Source organism: Geotrypetes seraphini, chromosome 2 (assembly GCF_902459505.1).
Source record: "Geotrypetes seraphini chromosome 2, aGeoSer1.1, whole genome shotgun sequence".
NCBI lineage: Eukaryota > Metazoa > Chordata > Amphibia > Gymnophiona > Dermophiidae > Geotrypetes > Geotrypetes seraphini.
The window spans coordinates 31,547,989-31,566,370 of NC_047085.1; the positions used below are offsets into that span (position 1 = coordinate 31,547,989).

The 18,382-nt window shown below is 44.3% G+C and overlaps 1 protein-coding gene across 1 annotated transcript in view; it reads left to right on the forward strand.

Moving 5' to 3' along the window:
* SLA (Src like adaptor) overlaps nucleotides 1-12,057 on the forward strand; it is a 93,326-nt gene extending 81,269 nt beyond the window's left edge. Inside the window, exons 7-8 of the mRNA XM_033933391.1 lie at nucleotides 4,968-5,103; nucleotides 10,469-12,057. Coding sequence (XP_033789282.1) covers nucleotides 4,968-5,103; nucleotides 10,469-10,697 — 365 coding nt within the window. The 3' untranslated portion in view covers nucleotides 10,698-12,057. The remainder of the gene's footprint in view (nucleotides 1-4,967; nucleotides 5,104-10,468) is intronic.
* Nucleotides 12,058-18,382: the final 6,325 nt, after the last annotated feature.

Genomic DNA, 18,382 nt, shown 5'->3' on the forward strand with positions numbered 1-18,382 from the left:
TAAAGAGTCCCCATGCAAATGATCTGATCGGACACATGCCCACAAGCGATCCCACAGATCGCTACAGACCATCCTCTCTGCCTGGAGATGCGATCAACGCATGTGCTCGCTCTCCGCACAAGCTTGAGATCAAAACAGAAGGTGGGGAGGGTGGCTGTACTCTCTGGCCCCATGAGAATCATTTCAAGGGAACAGAGCACGCTGTGCAGCCAGACTGGAACAACTAAGCAGAACACGCCATAGTGCAGCCCCGCGGGTTAAAAACGCGGGCTTGCAGAGAGCAGGGCGCTTTTTGCACAAGGGAGATGGTTTTTATTTTGATGGTTTCAGGGCTGCAGGACTGGGATTCCAGGGCGGCAGAGAGCAGGAAAGTTGGCAAGGACCTGAGCAACTGGTCCTCAGCCGTCGCTTCTTTTTGGATCGGCTAGCCCAATCGGTGTTCCTTCGTTGGTTTAGTGAATCGCTGCCTTCCTACTTTGCATGCCATTTCCCCTCATTTGCATGTGCAGATCAGATCATAGAAACATAGAATATGACGGCAGAAAAGGGCCGACGGCCCAACAAGTCTGCCCAATCATGATCCCTCCCACCCTCGAGAAACTATCCCCTATCATACCTCTGTAGCGACCCCACATGTTTGTTCCATCGTCTCTTGAAGCCGAGCGTGCTACTAGCCTCAACTACCTGATGTGGAAGACCATTCCATCCATCAATCACCCTCTCGGTAAAGAAATATTTCCTGGTGTCCCCATGAAATCTTCCTCCCCTAAGTTTTAGCGGATGTCCTCTTGTCACCGTGGGACCCTTAAGAGTAAAGATTTCCTCCTCCTCCTCGATGCGGCCAGAAGGTTAGTGAATCGGGTCGGAGAAGGCTCTCAAAGCTTAGATGCCAACTTCCCTCCAACCCTTTTGGTTTCTCCAGGCTCATGGCAGTTGGCAATAACCCTCTTCACAGAGGCTTGATCCTGGCAGCTAGGGAGCCCCATATTTGAGAATATGCTGCCTGATTGTCCTCAGATAAAGCATAGTTACTCACCTGTAGCAGGTGTTCTCCGAGAACAGCAGGCAGATATTCTCACATCCCTCTCACCTCCCCTATTTGACTTCTTAGCTTTCTTACTGAACTGATGGTCCCACGAGCCGACGTCGGGGGAGAAAGCACCAGCACACATGCAGTACAGTGGTCTTAAAGTTTTAAAGTGATGGTACATTTTTTAACTGTTCGTGCCGGGTTTCGTGGATGACGTCACCCATATGGGAGAATATCTGCCTGCTGTCAGATAACACCTGCTATAGGTGAATAAACTATGCTTTCACTACCTTGGGTGAATCTCTTCATAAAGGCGGTTAATAAATTAATAAATGACTCGGAAAAAAATATCCATATTCAGTGAGTAATGCATAGGTAAAAATGAGTGAATACCTAATTTTTCTTTGTATTTATAAATTTGGGGTGGTGCGGGGGGAGGGGGTGATGACAATTAAAGGTGCCTGTATAGGTGCATAGTCTGCAGGGACTTTTTACTGTGGGATTTGCATCAAATCAAAAATATATTTTGACTTATTACCTAGCAAATATTTACCAATTTAGATTTGCATCTATATTTTTCTGGCATGATAATGGCGTTAGCACGCGTTGACTGTTAGTAAATGACCTCCACACTGATGTACAATCAAAAGTACACCTTATTCTATCCTCTTCTGGGAATGCATGTTGTTGAAAAACTCTGAGGAAGATAATATTTCAAAGACAAACATAAAACACGATAACAGATTTGTGGATATAGATTTCATTTAGTTGAACTGGCCAACCTCCTTAGGAGGTGTGTAAATATTGTATACTTAGCTGCAATAGTAAACCTAGTATTATATGTGAATATATGTAGGACGATTGATTTGGTATGAGCATATGCATATAAGTAGGATGGTCGATGTGCCAGTAACATAAGTCGGATGATTGATTATGGCATAATTATGCCGATATTAATAACTCTGTATTATAACACTGCTACAGAAGCCCCTGTAACATGTATTATAACTCCTCGCAGAAGCTCTTTGTAACTCTGTATTGTAACACCTTTACGGAAGCTCATGCAAACCACTCTGAATTGATTGCCCAGTTATTAATAGCAGTATAGAAGCTCACCAATAAACAATAACCATGTTCTTTTAGGGAAATGAGGGAAGTTATCAATGTGGGCTACAGTTAAGACGTTATTTTACCATTAAACCCAGGTCTTAGTAACTAGGTCGCTGCATAAAATGGAACCTGCGCAATAATCCATCTTAACAGTATTTCATGTTGATAAATTTCTCCCTTAATGTGAAGAGTTTCTGGTACCAGAGCTGGTATTGTGATGTCATAATGCTTCACTCCACCAGTGCCTAAGAGCCAACCTCATCAGTGATGTCACAATGGCTTGAATGTCCTGTGCTTATTATTTAATATAATAAAACGGTAAGCCGCGCATGCGCAGTTCCTATGCGTGCATCCGTTTTCAGTGAGCTGTAGCTAGGAAGTGCGCATGCGTGGATTACGGTCTTCTTCCTTCCCCCCCCCCCGATGAGGTGGATGTCGGCCGCGGCGGCCCGAGGCGGATGGCGGCTGCGGCGGCTGCTGGCCGCCCGAAACTCGCTCTCTCTCTTCCTCCCCCCCCCCCCGAAGCGGATGTCGACCGTGGCGGCCCGAGTCGGATGTCAGCCGCGGCGGCTGCTGGCCGCCCGAAACTCGCTCTCTCTCTTCCTCCCCCCCCCCCCGAGGCGGATGTCGACATAAGTAGGGCATGGAGTTCAGGAGGAAGGTATGGGGGGGAGGAAAATACTGCACAGGGAAGTGGGGTGGGAGGGAAATGCTGCAACACACAGAAATGGAGGGGCAGAAAAGGGGTTGATGGACAGGGGATGAGGTGCTGATGAACAGGGAGGGGGGCAGAAAAATGAAGACAGGCCTACTGCTGGACAGGGGGAGCAGGAAGGAGATGATGATGGACAGGGGGAGGTAAAACAAAGGGAGAAGGGCTTCTGCTGGATAAGGTGAGCAGTGATGGGGTGGTGAAGGACACAGGGGAGGTAAAAGGAAGGGAGAATGGACAGGGGGAGCAGGCAAGGGGTGGTAGTGGACAGCCAAGGAAAAAAAAAAAAAAAAAGACAGACAGAAATACAGAAAGCGGCTAAGGAGAGAGAAAAAATAAAAAAGACAGACACACACACATATATTCTAGCACCCGTTAATGTAACGGGCTATAAGACTAGTTTATCTATAAAGTTGTATACTGCATAAATCCTATACGGTTTACATAACATATTTGGCTGACTTTTATTACATATAGCAGTGATTTCAGATTCTAGAGACATTTCTTATTATCTTTAATTAAGGGGGCAAGTTATCAATGTAGATTACCATTAAGATGAGTTATTTTACTGTTAACCCCAGTTCTTAGTAACTATTACTAAGGTGCGCTAGCGTTTTTAGCGCACGCAGGAAATTACAGCACGCTATGTGGAAAAACTAATGCCAGCTCAATGCTGGCTTTAAGGTCTAGTGCGCGCGCTATTCGGCGTGCTTAATCCCTAACGCAGCTTAGTAAAAGGAGCCCTATGTCTCACTGCATAAAATAAGACCTGTGGCCTAGTGGTTAGAACTGCTACCTTAGCACCCTGAGGTTATGAGTTTGATCCCAGCCTGCTCCTTGTGACCCTGGACAAGTCACTTAATCCCTCCATTACCCCAAGCACCACAGTTAGTTTGTAGGACAGATAGGGAAAATACTTAAGAGTGCCTGATTACTATTCAGTGTATTGTAATTCACTCTAACTGAATCTCTTCATGGAAAAGGTGATTAATAAATCTCAATAAATCAATAAAATAGCATGAGTTAGTGGTAAAATAACCCATCTTAACAGTAGCCCATATTGATAATTAAGCTCCTTTCGTTTATATAGGATGAGCAAAAATCAAAGAGCCCCTTTCCAAGGTGAATCACATGAAAATGTCTTTAATTGTTGCTCCCTCTCCCCCCATGTGCATACCTGTATAAGCTTTTTTGAGGGATCAACACAAATTTATTTCATGCATACTCACTGCAAATCAGAGCACTTAGGTGTGGCTTCATCTACTCTGCACATTTTCCCCAAGTACTGTAATCTGAGGTGTAGTAAGGGGGGTCAGAAGGAGTGCCCCAGGTGCTATCTTGGTGGCGTCAACTTTACTTCTCGTCTCCCCCCCCCCCCCCTTCCTCTTCAAATCTTCATTGGCAGTGAGCAGGATCTTCTACCTGCTGCTCACTATGGCCTCATTCTTCCCTCTGATGTCACTTCCTGTTTGCGTGACCAGGAAGTGGCATCTAAGGGAAAGCTCAGCTGGTGCAAGCAAAGGATAAGAACATAAGAATTGCCACTGCTGAGTCAGACCAGTGGTCCATCATGCCCAACAGTCCGCTCACGCGGCGGCCCTCTGGTCTAAGACCAGCGCCCTAACTGAGACTAGCCCTACCAGCGCACGTTCTTGTTCAGCAGAAACTTGTCTAACTTTGTCTTGAATCCCTGGAGGGTGTTTTCCCCTATAACAGCCTCTGGAAGAGCGTTCCAGCTTTCTACCACTGTTGGTGAAGATTTGAAGCTAGATATGGCGGGCTGTGGGTAGAAGTGCATCAGGGGGTGCACGGCACAGTGATGCCAGCAGGCAGGGAAGAGCACATTGGGGCAAATTTCCCTCACTACATCACTGACTGTAGCACGGCGGATCTGAATTCATCTTCTATGTTACCCTCATTTCCCCACCACTGAGGAGCCTGTGCGGTCATTCTGCGCCTTTGGAGAGGAAGCATTGATCTCATAAAATGAGAGAAGATACATATCATTGAGGCCAGAAAAGATGGGGCAGTTGGGCAGACTGGGTGGGTAGAGAGGGTTTTTAAAAATCTGTTGATGACTGCATTAATGTCTCATCGTTTTGTCTCTCCGTCCAGAGATAGCTGATGGTCTGTGCTGTGTCCTTACTGCTCCCTGCCTTACTCAACAAAACACCACCAGCGACGAAATAAGACACGAGCCGGTCCCTGTCGTAATGAGGCACAATAAATTTAGCTGGAAAAATGTTGACAGGTATTATTATTGTTATTATTATTATTCATTCAGTAGGAAAATCCTTTGAAAATCAAATTGCCTTCACTTCAAGGAATACACACAGGGGAAAAATGTATGGCTCATTTTCTATTTTTGGACTTTTTCCTAATTTCACTGCACAACAATTTTTTGGTTAAGTCTTGATTCCTGAAAAGTTTTTGGTGATTATGACAGGTACCAACTTGGTATGCTCAAATATGGTTTTGGTTTTACTGCATCACGTAAGAACTATGAGAAATAGACATTTTTATGTTTACTGACAATAAAATATATAGTCAAGTTTACGTTTCGCACAAGCGACTAAATGAAACAGAATTAAAAGTGTTTTGCTCCCGAGTTTCTTTTATATTCAGTGTCTGGTGCATCACGTTGTAGCATCCAACAATAGTCGGCAAGCATTGACGGATTCCAATTGCCCTGGTATCGTTTCTCCATCGTAGCTATGTCTTGATGAAACCTTTCACCGTGCTCGTCACTCACAGCACCGAGATTTGCGGGGAAGAAGTCCAAGTGTGAATGGAGGAAATGAATCTTGAGTGACATATTGCACTTCATTCTCTTGTATGCTTTGAGAAGTTTGTCTACCAGCTGAATGTAGTTTGGGGCTCTGTAATTGCCCAGAAAATTGTCAACAACGTCTTTCAAGGCTTTCCAGCCAATTTTTTCCGGCCCAACTAACAGATCTTCAAATCGCTTGTCACTCATAACATGTCTGATCTGGGGGCCAACAAAAATACCCTCTTTGATCTTGGCATCAGTTATTCTTGGGAACATCTGTCTTAAATAACGAAAACCTTCCCCTTCCTTGTTCATTGCTTTCACAAAATTCTTCATGAGTCCCAGTTTAATGTGAAGAGGAGGCAAAAATATCTTTGTCGGGTCAACAAGCGATTCATGTGCTACATTTTTCTGTCCTGGAACTAACTTTTTACGGAGTGGCCAGTTCTTTCTAGAATAGTGCGACTCTCTGTCTCGGCTGTCCCATTCGCAGATGAAACAGCAGTACTTTGTATAGCCAAGCTGCAGTCCTAGTAACAGAGCAACGACTTTGAGGTCTCCACAGATATTCCAGTTATACCTGGTATACTGGACATACTTTAGTAACATTTCCATATTCTCATATGTTTCTTTCATATGTGCTGCATAGCCAACAGGTACTGAAGGATAAACGTTGCCATTGTGCAACAGAACAGCTTTCAGGCTTAACATTGACGAATCAATGAAAAGACGCCACTCTTCCGGGTTGTGATCACAACCAAAGACCGAGAACAATCCTTCAATGTCACAACAGAAACAGAGACTGTCGACTTGTGCAAAAAATTTGGTTATATCATGATGCCGGTCTCGAAACACAGAAATTTTCGTACCTGGTGATAGCAAACACCATTCCTGCAGTCTCGAACCTAGCAGCTCAGCTTTTGCTTTTGACAGACCCAAATCTCTGACCAAATTGTTCAATTCGGACTGTGTTATCAGATGTGGATCGCCTGATGAGGATGGTTCAAAATCCGGGTCAATGTCACTGTTAGAACCCTGCACTGCAGTTTCTTCATCTGGTTCGTCTAAGGTCCAATCCTCTGGTGGTTTCGGAACTGGAAGACTGTCATCATGTGGCATGGGTCTCATTGCTGAAGGCAGATTAGGATATTCAATTGACTTCTTGTTTTTGGCAGAGAAACCAGACACATTAGTCAAACAGAAATAACAGTCCGTCACATGGTCTTTCTGTTCTCGCCATATCATCGGAACAGCAAATGGCATCGTCTTTCGAGTACCTCTGAGCCAGGCTCTCAGACTAACAGCACATGTCGCACAGCAAATGTGAGGCGCCCATTGCTTGTCTTGATCACCTATTTTGCAGCCAAAATACAGATGATAGGCTTTCTTTACAAGGGCAGTCATCGAACGTCTCTGAGGCGTAAGTGTATATTCCCCACAGATATAGCAGAATGTGTCGCGGCTGTTACGACACCGACGAGACATATTGCCCGACACCAAAACGTCTATAGCATCAAGCTTACTTACTGTTATATTGCTACAGCTACTATACTACTATACTTTACTATACTGATACTATATACACACACGGACTATCTATATTAACCAAATGAGCAGGATCGGTGTATGGAAGCCACCATTATAGCATGGTGAGACAGCGCAAGCTCGTTCAGACCTGCCCAGACATGCCCAGGATGTCATCTTCCATAAAACAGCTTCCAACCTGGCTAGATTTTATGCATGGACATACCCAGGCGGCACAAACCGTTGTTGATAAGACACTTATGGGAGAAAAAATTGTTTGCATCCAAATATAAGAAAAAATCACGACAAAATTGAAGATTTCTCTGAAATGGTACGTGATGGGTAATTTTTGATGTAATATTCATGATCAGCACCCAAAATTCTATAAGAAACACCCAGCAGTGTTCAGGAAGCAAAAACTTTGTTGTGCAGTGTTTTTGGACCTTTCTTTTGGTTTGTTTTTTACACATACATTTATTTATTTATTTTGATTTCTATCCCGTTCTCCCAGAAGCTCAGAACGGGTTGCGAGTAGACATTCACAATCGTTTGAAAACAGACTAGTCATGACAACAAATAGGTTACAGTAGACTAGGGGTCTCCAAAGTCCCTCCTCGAGGGCTGCAATCCAGTCGGGTTTTCAGGATTTCCCCTATGAATATGCATGAGATCTATTTGCATGCACTGCTTTCAATGCATATTCATTGGAGAAATCCTGAAAACCCAACTGGATTCCGGCCCTCGAGGATTGGACTTGCTCACCTCTGTTCTAGAGCCATTTACTGAATCTAGTCCCTTATAAGCATATACTTCAGAGGTGTCAAAGTCCCTCCTCGAGGGCTGCAATCCAGTCGGGTTTTCAGGATTTCCCCAATGACTATGCATGAAATCTATGTGCATGCACTGCTTTCAATGCATATTCATTGGGGAAATCCTGAAAATCCGATTGGATTGGGGCCCTCAAGGAGGGACTTTGATATCCCTGCAGTAGACAATACCGGAGCTTATTCTAGAGACCAGACTGGTCATAGCGAAGAGTACTAGGAGAAGTATATTGAGGAGGCAGTTTTTAATGGCATTTTTTTCATGTACACCAGAACTTTTTAATGCACATACATTAATATTACACATATGAATTCATAATAAATAAATATTAAATAAAGATGTCTTGTATTATTAATAATTGATAGAAGGGTGGGTGGGTAAAGTTAAGGTTCTATATACTAATTGTATAAAATGGTGTAATCTCTGTAATATTTTTCTGTATTCAATCAAATGTATTACACTGTTGTAGTTTATAAAATAATAAAATTAAAAATAATAATTACAGTTTATATACCGCAGTATCGTGAAGTTCTATGCGGTTTACAAAAGAATAAAAGAAGGTACAAATTGATTGAACTTAAAAGAGGTGAAAGCAACTGGTTGATAGGTCAAGAGAACCATTAATGAAGAGAGAGATGTCTGGGTCAGCTGTCTAGATACTTCAGGAACAGATGTGTTTAAACCCCACACATGAATTCATGTGCTAAATTGATTTTACTTGCACTGAGTATGGTTATCAATATGGACTATTGCTAATATGCTATTTTATCACTAAAGTATGCTATTTTCACACAGGTCCCATTTTATGTAACAAGACCTAGTTAATAATAACTGGGGTTACCAGTATAGTAACATGTCTTAATGGTAGCTAACATTGATAACGTTTCCCCTAAATTGTTTTATGACATACGAACCAAATGTACATCCTTATTTCATGAATAATAAAATAAGAGATGATAACATATCTGGAAAAATTTCTAGATATCTAGAAGAAGAGGCTATAATGTGTTTCGGAAAAGGCAGGTGAGATTAAGAGGCGAGGTACAACTGCGATTGATACAAAGATGCATTTTTGAGGGTAAAAATGCGATGGATAAAGTGCCCTCTGAACAAACAGGAGACGGGAGAGCCATTTGCCAATTTAGAAGAAAGCAGTGGGTCGATATTCAAAGCAATTTAACCGGCCAGAAATGGCTCCTGGTTGGCTAAATCACCTCTTCAGACTAACTGCTCATTTTCAGAGGAATTTAGGGCTCCTTTTATCAAGCCGCGCTAGCGGGGTTAACGCAGGCGACCCTCTTCATCACGCGCTAACCCCCGCGCTGGCCAAAACCTACCGCCTGCTCAAGAGGAGGTGGTAGCGGCTAGCGCGGCCGGTGGTTTAACGCACATTATTATGCGCGCTAAACCGCTAGCGCGGTTTGATAAAAGGAGCCCTTAATGGTTAGTGCCAAACTGGAAACCAGCTATTTGGGGGAGGTTCCAGGGGTGGAGTCAGCACTCGGCTGGGGGAGGTTCCAGGGGTGGAGTCAGCACTCGGCATTGGCGCTCTCTCTGATGTCACTTCCGGGACCCGCACCTAGAAAGTGACGTCAAAGGGCAAGCTGACACCGATGGCATCCTGCTCGCACCAGAGAAGTTAAAAGGGAAAGGGAAGGGAGTAGTGCACATGGCTGGGGGTGCAGGGAAGAGGGGAGGGCAAGGGCGCCACCACCCCAAGCGCCTGTCACCCTTATTATACCACTGGCTGGAGTTGACCTCTTCTTTGCAGAGAAACAACTTACTAATTACAGTGGTACCTCGGTTTACGAGTGCACTGGTTTGCGAGTGTTTTGCAAGACGAGCAAAACATTCGCAAAATCGGCGCCTCGGAAACCGAGCATGGCTCAATTTACGAGCGCGCCCCCCCCCCCCCCCGCCGCGATTGGGCGCCCCCCCCCCCCCGCCGCTTCTTACTGTCATCTGGGCCTGGGCACCGGCACCAGCATGTCCTGTGCATTGGTGCCGGTGCCCGAAGATAGGCCTCCTCTTCTTGCTGGGCCTTGAGCATCTGCGCATGCTCAAGGCCTGCGAGTTCACGGAGAGAACATGAATTCGCAGGCGAAAAGGAGGTCGATCTTCAGGCACCGGCACCAATGCACAGGATATGCCGATGCCGGTGGCCAAATGACAGTAAGCAGCGGCGGGAGGATGTCCAATTGCGGCGGGGGATGCTGGATTGGGGGTGGGTGGGTGCCGGATCGCGGGGGGGCCTTCGGGGGGAGCAATGCCGGTTCTCATGGGGGGGGGGATAGAGCAGCGCCGCTGGCTTCGGGGGGTGGGAACGTATCAAAGCGAGTTTCCATTATTTCCTATGGGGAAACTCGCTTTGATAAACGAGCATTTTGGATTACGAGCATGCTCCTGGAACGGATTATGCTCGTCATCCAAGGTACCACTGTATATCAAAGGGAAAGAATATAACAACCTGAAAATATATGTATTTTTTTTTTTGCAGGTTACAGCTCATGAACGATGGAAAAGGGAATTCACTCGAAATTGACGATTCACTTCTCAGCTATGGCCTCAGACACAGCATCGCTTCCTATATGTCTCTGTTGGGAGATGAAGGAACCTCATTCACAAACAACAAGAAGAAGAAGCGTCTGTCCCTTCCTAATCATTGCATTCAAAAAAACGTACTCTCTTTGGCAGCCGACTATTTTGAAGAGGAGTCGTTAGATTAATTCAAACAGAACACCCGTGTGCCTTTCTGCAGGAATGTGAAAACTCAAGAACTGTGTGGCCTCAGTCTAGGCAAAAGGACACAGTCTGTGGAAACTTTATTGCTAAACTAGTTGGATCCAGTCCTGGGAGAAATTTGGGGGATCAAGAGACTGATTCAAGGTTTTACATACATGTAAAAAAGCATTGTTTAATGCTAATTTTCAACAAAATGGCAATGCTGAACTTTTTGATATGGTTGAATGAAAAAGGCAAAATCTCTCAATTGCACATGTCATCCCTACTAATATGTGATTGTATGTTAATCATAGAAATTGGGCAATTTTCTAGAGTCCACAGTGGTTGTATACCTGCAAATATGTTGTACCCAAGAGTCTTATAAGAAAATATCTGGAGAGCAGAGGCCCAAGGGATCAAATACACTTGCAAATGTGCTTGTGGACCACCTGTGTGGGGCTTGAAAATGAAAGCCTGCTGCAGAGCTTCCCTTCCCCTGGATGTGGGTAAATACCCATCCTATGAACTGCATGAATGCTTTTACTTTCAGTGAGACATGGGGGGGGGGGGGTGTCAAATTTTGATAAGCTTTTCCTGAGTGGGGAATAGCTGTTTATCCAGGGAAAGAGCTTCAAAAATTAGGCCTCAAGGTGTCTTATTTTCCCCCAAGGGAAGTGGGAGAATTTAAATTATATCTGCTGATATTTTTTTTTTTAAATAAATTACTGTAATATTCAGTCATATAAGATTGGATAATGCCGCCTTCTGCTTTTTCACGGTCATTTGAAAGAAAAGTAGACTTAAAAACAGGGGAAGCAAAAATATTGAGTGAAGGATAAGAGGAACACAGAAAGCAACATTAAAGCTTCACAGTAGGAAATGGAGGAGGATAGGCCCTTCTGTGGGATGGAAAGAACAACACTAAAATGCAAAGCGCTTAGTAGGTAAGGAAAAAATTATGGCAGTCTGGAAACTGGGCATTGACTGAGGACAGTCTGAGTATTCATAAGCAGGTAAGGATCATGAAGGTAAAAGGCAATTTTATATAAGACACTCATGGTGTCAGAGGGGTAGTATGTTCCCCTTTGTATTAAAAGGTGCATTACCGTAATTGGCCTATAGAGGTACCATTTGCCCCCAGCACCTTGTACTTTTTTTTCTGGATTTAGTTCACATCTTTTCAGTATTCGGTGAAGGCAAGTTACACTCAGGCACTGTAGATATTTCCCTGCGCAGAGGGTTTATAATCTTAGGAGTGTGTGGTGCAGTGGTTAGAGCTACAGCCTTGGCACCCTGAGGTTGTGGGTTCAAATCCCCCACTGCTCTTTGTGACCCTGAGCAAGTCACTTAATCCACATTTGCCCCAGGTACATTAGATAGAGTGGGAGCTCACCAGGACAGATAGGGAAAAAATGCTTCAGTACCTGAATAATTATTTGTAATCCACATAGAATTGTAGGATATGCGGAATAGAATTTTTTTTTATTTTTTTTTTAATCAAAACATAAAGGTAAAAGGGAGAGGAAGAACAGGAGGAGGCAATTTTATATAAGACACTCATGGTGTCAGAGGGGTAGTATGTTCCCCTTTGTATTAAAACGTGCATTACCGTAATTGGCCTATAGAGGTACCATTTGCCCCCAGCACCTTGTACTTTTTTTTCTGGATTTAGTTCACATCTTTTCAGTATTCGGCGAAGGCAAGTTACACTCAGGCACTGTAGATATTTCCCTGCGCAGAGGGTTTATAATCTTAGGAGTGTGTGGTGCAGTGGTTAGAGCTACAGCCTTGGCACCCTGAGATTGTGGGTTCGAATCCCGCACGGCTCCTTGTGACCCTGGGCAAGTCACTTAATCCCCATTGCCCCAGGTACATTAATTAGAGTGGGAGCCCGCCGGGACAGTTAGGGAAAAAATGCTTGAGTACCTGAATAATTTGTAATTCACATAGAATTGTAGGATAAGCGTAATATAAATTATTAAAATAAATAAATAAATAAATACTAAGCTGTGGTAAAAGTGGCCTAAGCACGCCCTTGTGCATTTTTTCCTGCGAGCTACGACCATTTTTAACTGTAGCAGTAAAATGGCTGATTTTCCAGTTTTTGTATTAATAGTCATGTAAATGTTGCAATTTAAAAAAAAAATTATTGCATGATCACTGTTATGTAGGCAGTAAGGGCTCATGCGGTAATCCTGCGCTAACCAGTTAGTGTGTGGTAATGTAGCCTTGCCAACTGATCAGCACAGGAATTCCCACTCTCTGCCCCCTCCAAGAAAAAAAAGCTTAAAAGTATTTATTAGTACCAGGCAGGGCAGGATTAACCAATAGGCCAAGTAGGCAGGTGCCTAGGGCCCGAAATGGTCAGGGGGGCCCGATGAAGGAGAGCATCAACAATGTTTTTTTCCAAACGGCGATGGGCCCCTCCAGCATTGATTGGCAATGCGGCCCCCTCACCCCCCCATTGATGGAAAGTAAGACAAACAAGCAACGCAGGTAAGAAAGGCAACGGGAACTGTAATTTTGCAAGCGGTGCTGCTTGCCCAAAGCTTCCCTCTAATGTAGCTTCCTGTTTCCGCCTGGGCGCATGGTGGGGTGGGGCGGGGCAGGGGGGCTCAGTGTACTTGTGTGCCTAGGGGCCCTTGACGAATTAATCCTGCCCTGGTACCAGGTTAGTGCACACCATTTGGCAGTTACCGCAGGATGCCATTTTAAACTGCGGCGAGCGTGCCATAGTGCTTCCTGCAACTTAATAAAAGGGCCCCAAAACTTGCAATGACTTGATTAAATGACTTGCTGAGGATTACAAGGAGAATGGGTAGGAGTTGAACTAGGCTTCCTTGGTCCTCAGCCCACTGAAAGGTTACTCCTCCACTCCACCCAGCCAAATTGTATAACCCATAAGACATTTTATAGCTGGCTCTCAAACTGGAAAGATGTTAGATGAAATAAGAGAGAGAATACACGAGAGAGTTTTGGAGTTTGCTAAACTAAACTAAACCTTAGGTTTGTATACCGCACCTTCTCCGCAATCGTAGAGCCCGGCATGGTTTACAGGGCTGAGATAGAAAGGAACTCCAATGGAGGGTTATAGGATTAAGTGTAAAGAAGGTATAGAGGGGTTTAGGGTACCAGAGAGGGGGGGAAGTGTTACATGTTTGCTAAGCTCTTTAGTCAGCGAGGTCCAGGCACTGACTTAGGTCTTGAACATAGTATAGGGAGGACTTGAAAGATTTTCTCAGTCCTTTCACCTCTAAGAAGATTTGAAGAAGAAGTTGTTCAGTCTATGACCAGCTGGGAGAACTGTGGAAGAGTGTCAGCCTGATTATGTTTGTTTTGAGGTCCTACGACTGGCTGGAGGAGGCTGGTGGGGAGACTTATACCAGAAGTAGTTTGATGAAGGGCCTATGGGAACGAAAGTTCAGGGGAAGAGGGAATCTAGCAAGATTCTGTATTGAAACTTGGGAGATTGCCAAATAGCACTTTCTCTAGTTCAGAGAATGCTAAAAAAAAGGAGGAGACAAGAGGTTCTGCTACAGGATTTTGAAGGAAAAGAGTGTTCGGTAGAGTAGAGCCTTGATCTGCAGAGAACGAGAAAGCTGAAAGGAAAGAAGACTTAAGAGACAAGTATCTAGTGTCTAATATTTTCTTTTCCCCTTTTGATTTTGGCATCTGAGTTTGAACTTGTTGCCTGTCTGTGAACTAATAAAAGAGCTGTTTATAGATTGATTTGCCCAGTAAATTATATTTGTAAGCAAAGATTATTGCCCTTTTTTGAATGAGTGCTTGGGCAAACAGCCAAGAACCTCAGGACCCAAACCAAAATATATCTTTCTTGTAGCCTCAAGAACTGCAACACAGCAGGAACCCACTACAGAAAAAAACAAGGCAGCTTGTCTCTGAAGACTCATAGGTGTATGTTGTACCAATTTTCTATATGCATCATGCCAGTAGTCTCAAACTCAAACCCTTAGGAGGGCCACATTTTGGATCTGTAGGTACTTGGAGGGCCTCAGAAAAAAAATAGTTAATGTCTTATTAAAGAAATGACAATTTTGCATGAGGTAAAACTTTATAGTTTCTAAATCTCTCTTTTTGGCTAAGTCTTAAGAATAATATTGTCATTTATAGCTAAAGAGACATATGATCAAAAAACTGTTTTATTTTACTTTTGTGATTATGATAAACATACCGAGGGCCTCAAAATAGAACCTGGCGGACCGCATGTGGCCCCCCCACCCCCTGGGCTGTGAGTTTGAGACCACTGTATTATACCATGAGTGGACATTTCCCTACTGTATTTAGGTACTCACACTTACGCCGGCTCTCTATGGCTGCAGTATCTGCAGGTACCGAAATGTTAGGTGCACTCAGATAACTCCTAGTTCTGTCCTGGCACTGCACAGATCCTACCATGGCAATCATAAGAACATAAGAATAGCCATAATGGGTCAGAGCAGAGGTCCATCTAGCCCAGGGATCTCAAAGTCCCTCCTTGAGGGCCGCAATCCAGTCGGGTTTTCAGGATTTCCCCAATGAATATGCATTGAAAGCAGTGCATGCACATAGATCTCATGCATAGTCATTGGGGAAATCCTGAAAACCCGACTGGATTGCGGCCCTCAAGGAGGGACTTTGAGACCCCTGATCTAGCCCAATATCCTGTTTCCACAGTGGCCAATCTATCTGACAAAAGCCTGGCAGAAACCAAAATAGTAACAATATTCCATGCTATCAATCCCAGGGCAAGAAGTGACTTCCCCCATGTTTGTCTCAAAAGCAGACTATGGATTTTTCCTCCAGGAACTTGTCCAAACCTTTTTTTTTTTTTAACCCATCTGTGTTAACCACTATTACTACACCCTTTGGCAAAGAATTCCAGAGCTTAACTATTCTCTGAGTGAAAAAATATTTCCTCCTATTGGTTTTAAAAGAATTTTCCTGTAAACTCCTTAATTTTTGATAGTGTAAAACATTGATTCACTTGTACCCATTCTACACCACTCAGGATTCTGTAGACTTCAGTCATATCTCCCTTCAGCCATCTTTTTTCCATGCTGAAGAGCCTTAACCTCTTTAGTCTTTCCTCATATGAGAGGAGTTCCATCCCCTTTATCATCTTGGTCGCTCTTCTTTTAACTTTTCTAATTCCGCTGCAACTTTTTTTGAAATACTGCAACGAGAACTGTTTCCATATAACTACTGGTCATTAGTGCAATTTGAATAATAGATCAATTAATTCATTAAAATACAATGTGCTGAACTCAGGACCACCACTGGAAAAAAATGTACCCTTCAGTGTGATAAAGCTTCCTGCCTTTAAGCAACTGGTGGGATGTTTTCAGAAAATCTTGATGGGCCCTACCAACTGATGGCTGTTGGCAGGTATGGAGGACTCATTCATTTTGTCATTCTCAGTCATCATATGTGCTCATTCTGAAAGGGGCCTAAGTGATAATTTACCATATCATAGGATATTGTGTTAAGGTAGAACAGCTCCACCATTTTTCAAGAAAGTAAAATGCACATAGTATATATGCGACATTTATCCAAGTGTTCATTTTATTTTTTGCTTTTCGAAGCATGTGCTTCGAATAATTGGTTCATAGACAACAACGCGGAAGACAAAGGCGCGCGCCGACAACTGAGCGCAAGACGGAGGCGCGCGCCGAAGAAAATTACTGTTTTTAGGGGCTCTGATGGGGAGTTTTGTTGGGGAGCACCCCCAGTTTACTTACTACAAATCGCGCCGGCATTGTGGGAGGTTTGGGGGGTTGTAACCCCCCACATTTTACTGTAAACTTAACTTTTTCCCTAAATACAGGGAAAAAGTGAAGTTTTCAGTAAAATTTGGGGGGTTACAACCAGTGTTCCCGCTAAGCTGCGTTGGCCTGCGCTCGCGCACAAAATATTACATCGCAGCGCAAAGTTTCTCTTCACAACGCACACACGCGTCGGTAAGGTAAGGGGACGCATTGGGGGGATTGCACTTCCCCACAATTGCCATGCTTCGGTTCCTCTTCTTCCTTCCTTCCTCCCTCCCCCCCCCCCCGCGGGACCCTGCGGCACCATCAACTCTTACTCCCTCTAATGTCGGCCCTGCAGCTCCAGACTTCCTCGCACCTTCTCCCCTCCCCCTTTGGATCGCTATTATTTTAAATGTTATAGCCGCGGAGCTGTATCCATCAGTGGAGATGTCTAACCTCGGCCTGCCCCGGAACTCTTACTGCAACAGTGACTTCCTGTTCCTGCCTAGACGGGCGTCTGCTGCAGTAAGAGTTCCGGGGCAGGCCGAGGTTAGACATCTCCACTGATGGATACAGCTCCGCGGCTATAACATTTAAAATAATAGCGATCCAAAGGGGGAGGGGAGAAGGTGCGAGGAAGTCTGGAGCTGCAGGGCCGACATTAGAGGGAGTAAGAGTTGATGGTGCCGCAGGGTCCCGCGGGGGGGGGGGGGGAGGAAGGAAGGAAGAAGAGGAACCGAAGCATGGCAATTGTGGGGAAGTGCAGAGCTGCAGGGAAGAGTGTTGCGGTACCCAGCTGGAGGGAGAAGGAAGATGAGGGAGGGAATTAAAGGAGATGCCAGGGCTTGGAGCGTAGGAGGAAGGTATGCCAGTCTAAGGGAAAAGGAAGGGGGAGATGTGAGAGCATGGAGGGGGAGCGAAAGATGGAAGAAAAGGAAAGGAGAGAGATGCCAGAGAATCAGGGAAGGGGAGATACCAGACTATGAGGAGAGGTGTGGGAGAGGGAAGGCGAGGAGAGAGATGCCAGACCAATGGGGTGAAAGGAGAGATGGAAGGGGAAGGCATACAGTTTCTGGAAGGGGCATAGAAGGAGAGAAGATGCCATATAGGGGAAGAGAGACGGCAGACAGTGGATGGAAGGAAGAGAGTTACAAGAAGATGAGGAAAGGAGAAACCACAGAAGACAAAGGTAGAAAAAAATTTCTATTTATTTATTGCTTTAGGAGACATGTGTCACTGTTTCTGTGATATCCACCACGAAAATCACTTAATACTGGTAGACTGAATTGAAATCACACATACACAGAGTCGCAAAAAACAAGAGATCATGGAAGACCTTTAACGGGTATCAGACACATACCAACAAACACCATAGGTTTGTCAGAAAATTCCTCATTTACCCTTCGGTACCTCCACCTCCAATTTTGTTATCATTAATCTTGTTCCTTATTTGCGTTGCTTTTTTGAAATTCCTATAGATTCTTATAAATTATGCATAGCTAGTATAAAAACTTGTACTTAGCTTTTTCATCCCCAAACGCCAACGCGTTTCGATAATCTTTTTCAAGACGAAAACTGGGGAGCTGAAATGCCAAACAAACACATACACCACATTAGAAATAACATTAAAGCACACACATACACCACTTTCAACAAAATCATACCCTTCTCTATGCTTAACTTACATTTATGCAGGACAAACGTCACATACCAACCATCGGCAAAAAAAGCACGCCGAGGTTTGCCGACTCTGAGAACTAAATACCCTCCCCCATAGAACGTCATTTCCGGGGAATTACACCCCTAACCCATCCAAAGTTAAAGGGACCTAGCACTAAAGAAACCTTTGAAACTACCAACACCCATAAGCTAACCAAGGAATCTACATATCCGCCTGGGCTAGCCAGTCAGAAGTCTGATTTAACCCTTTAGGGACCATAGAG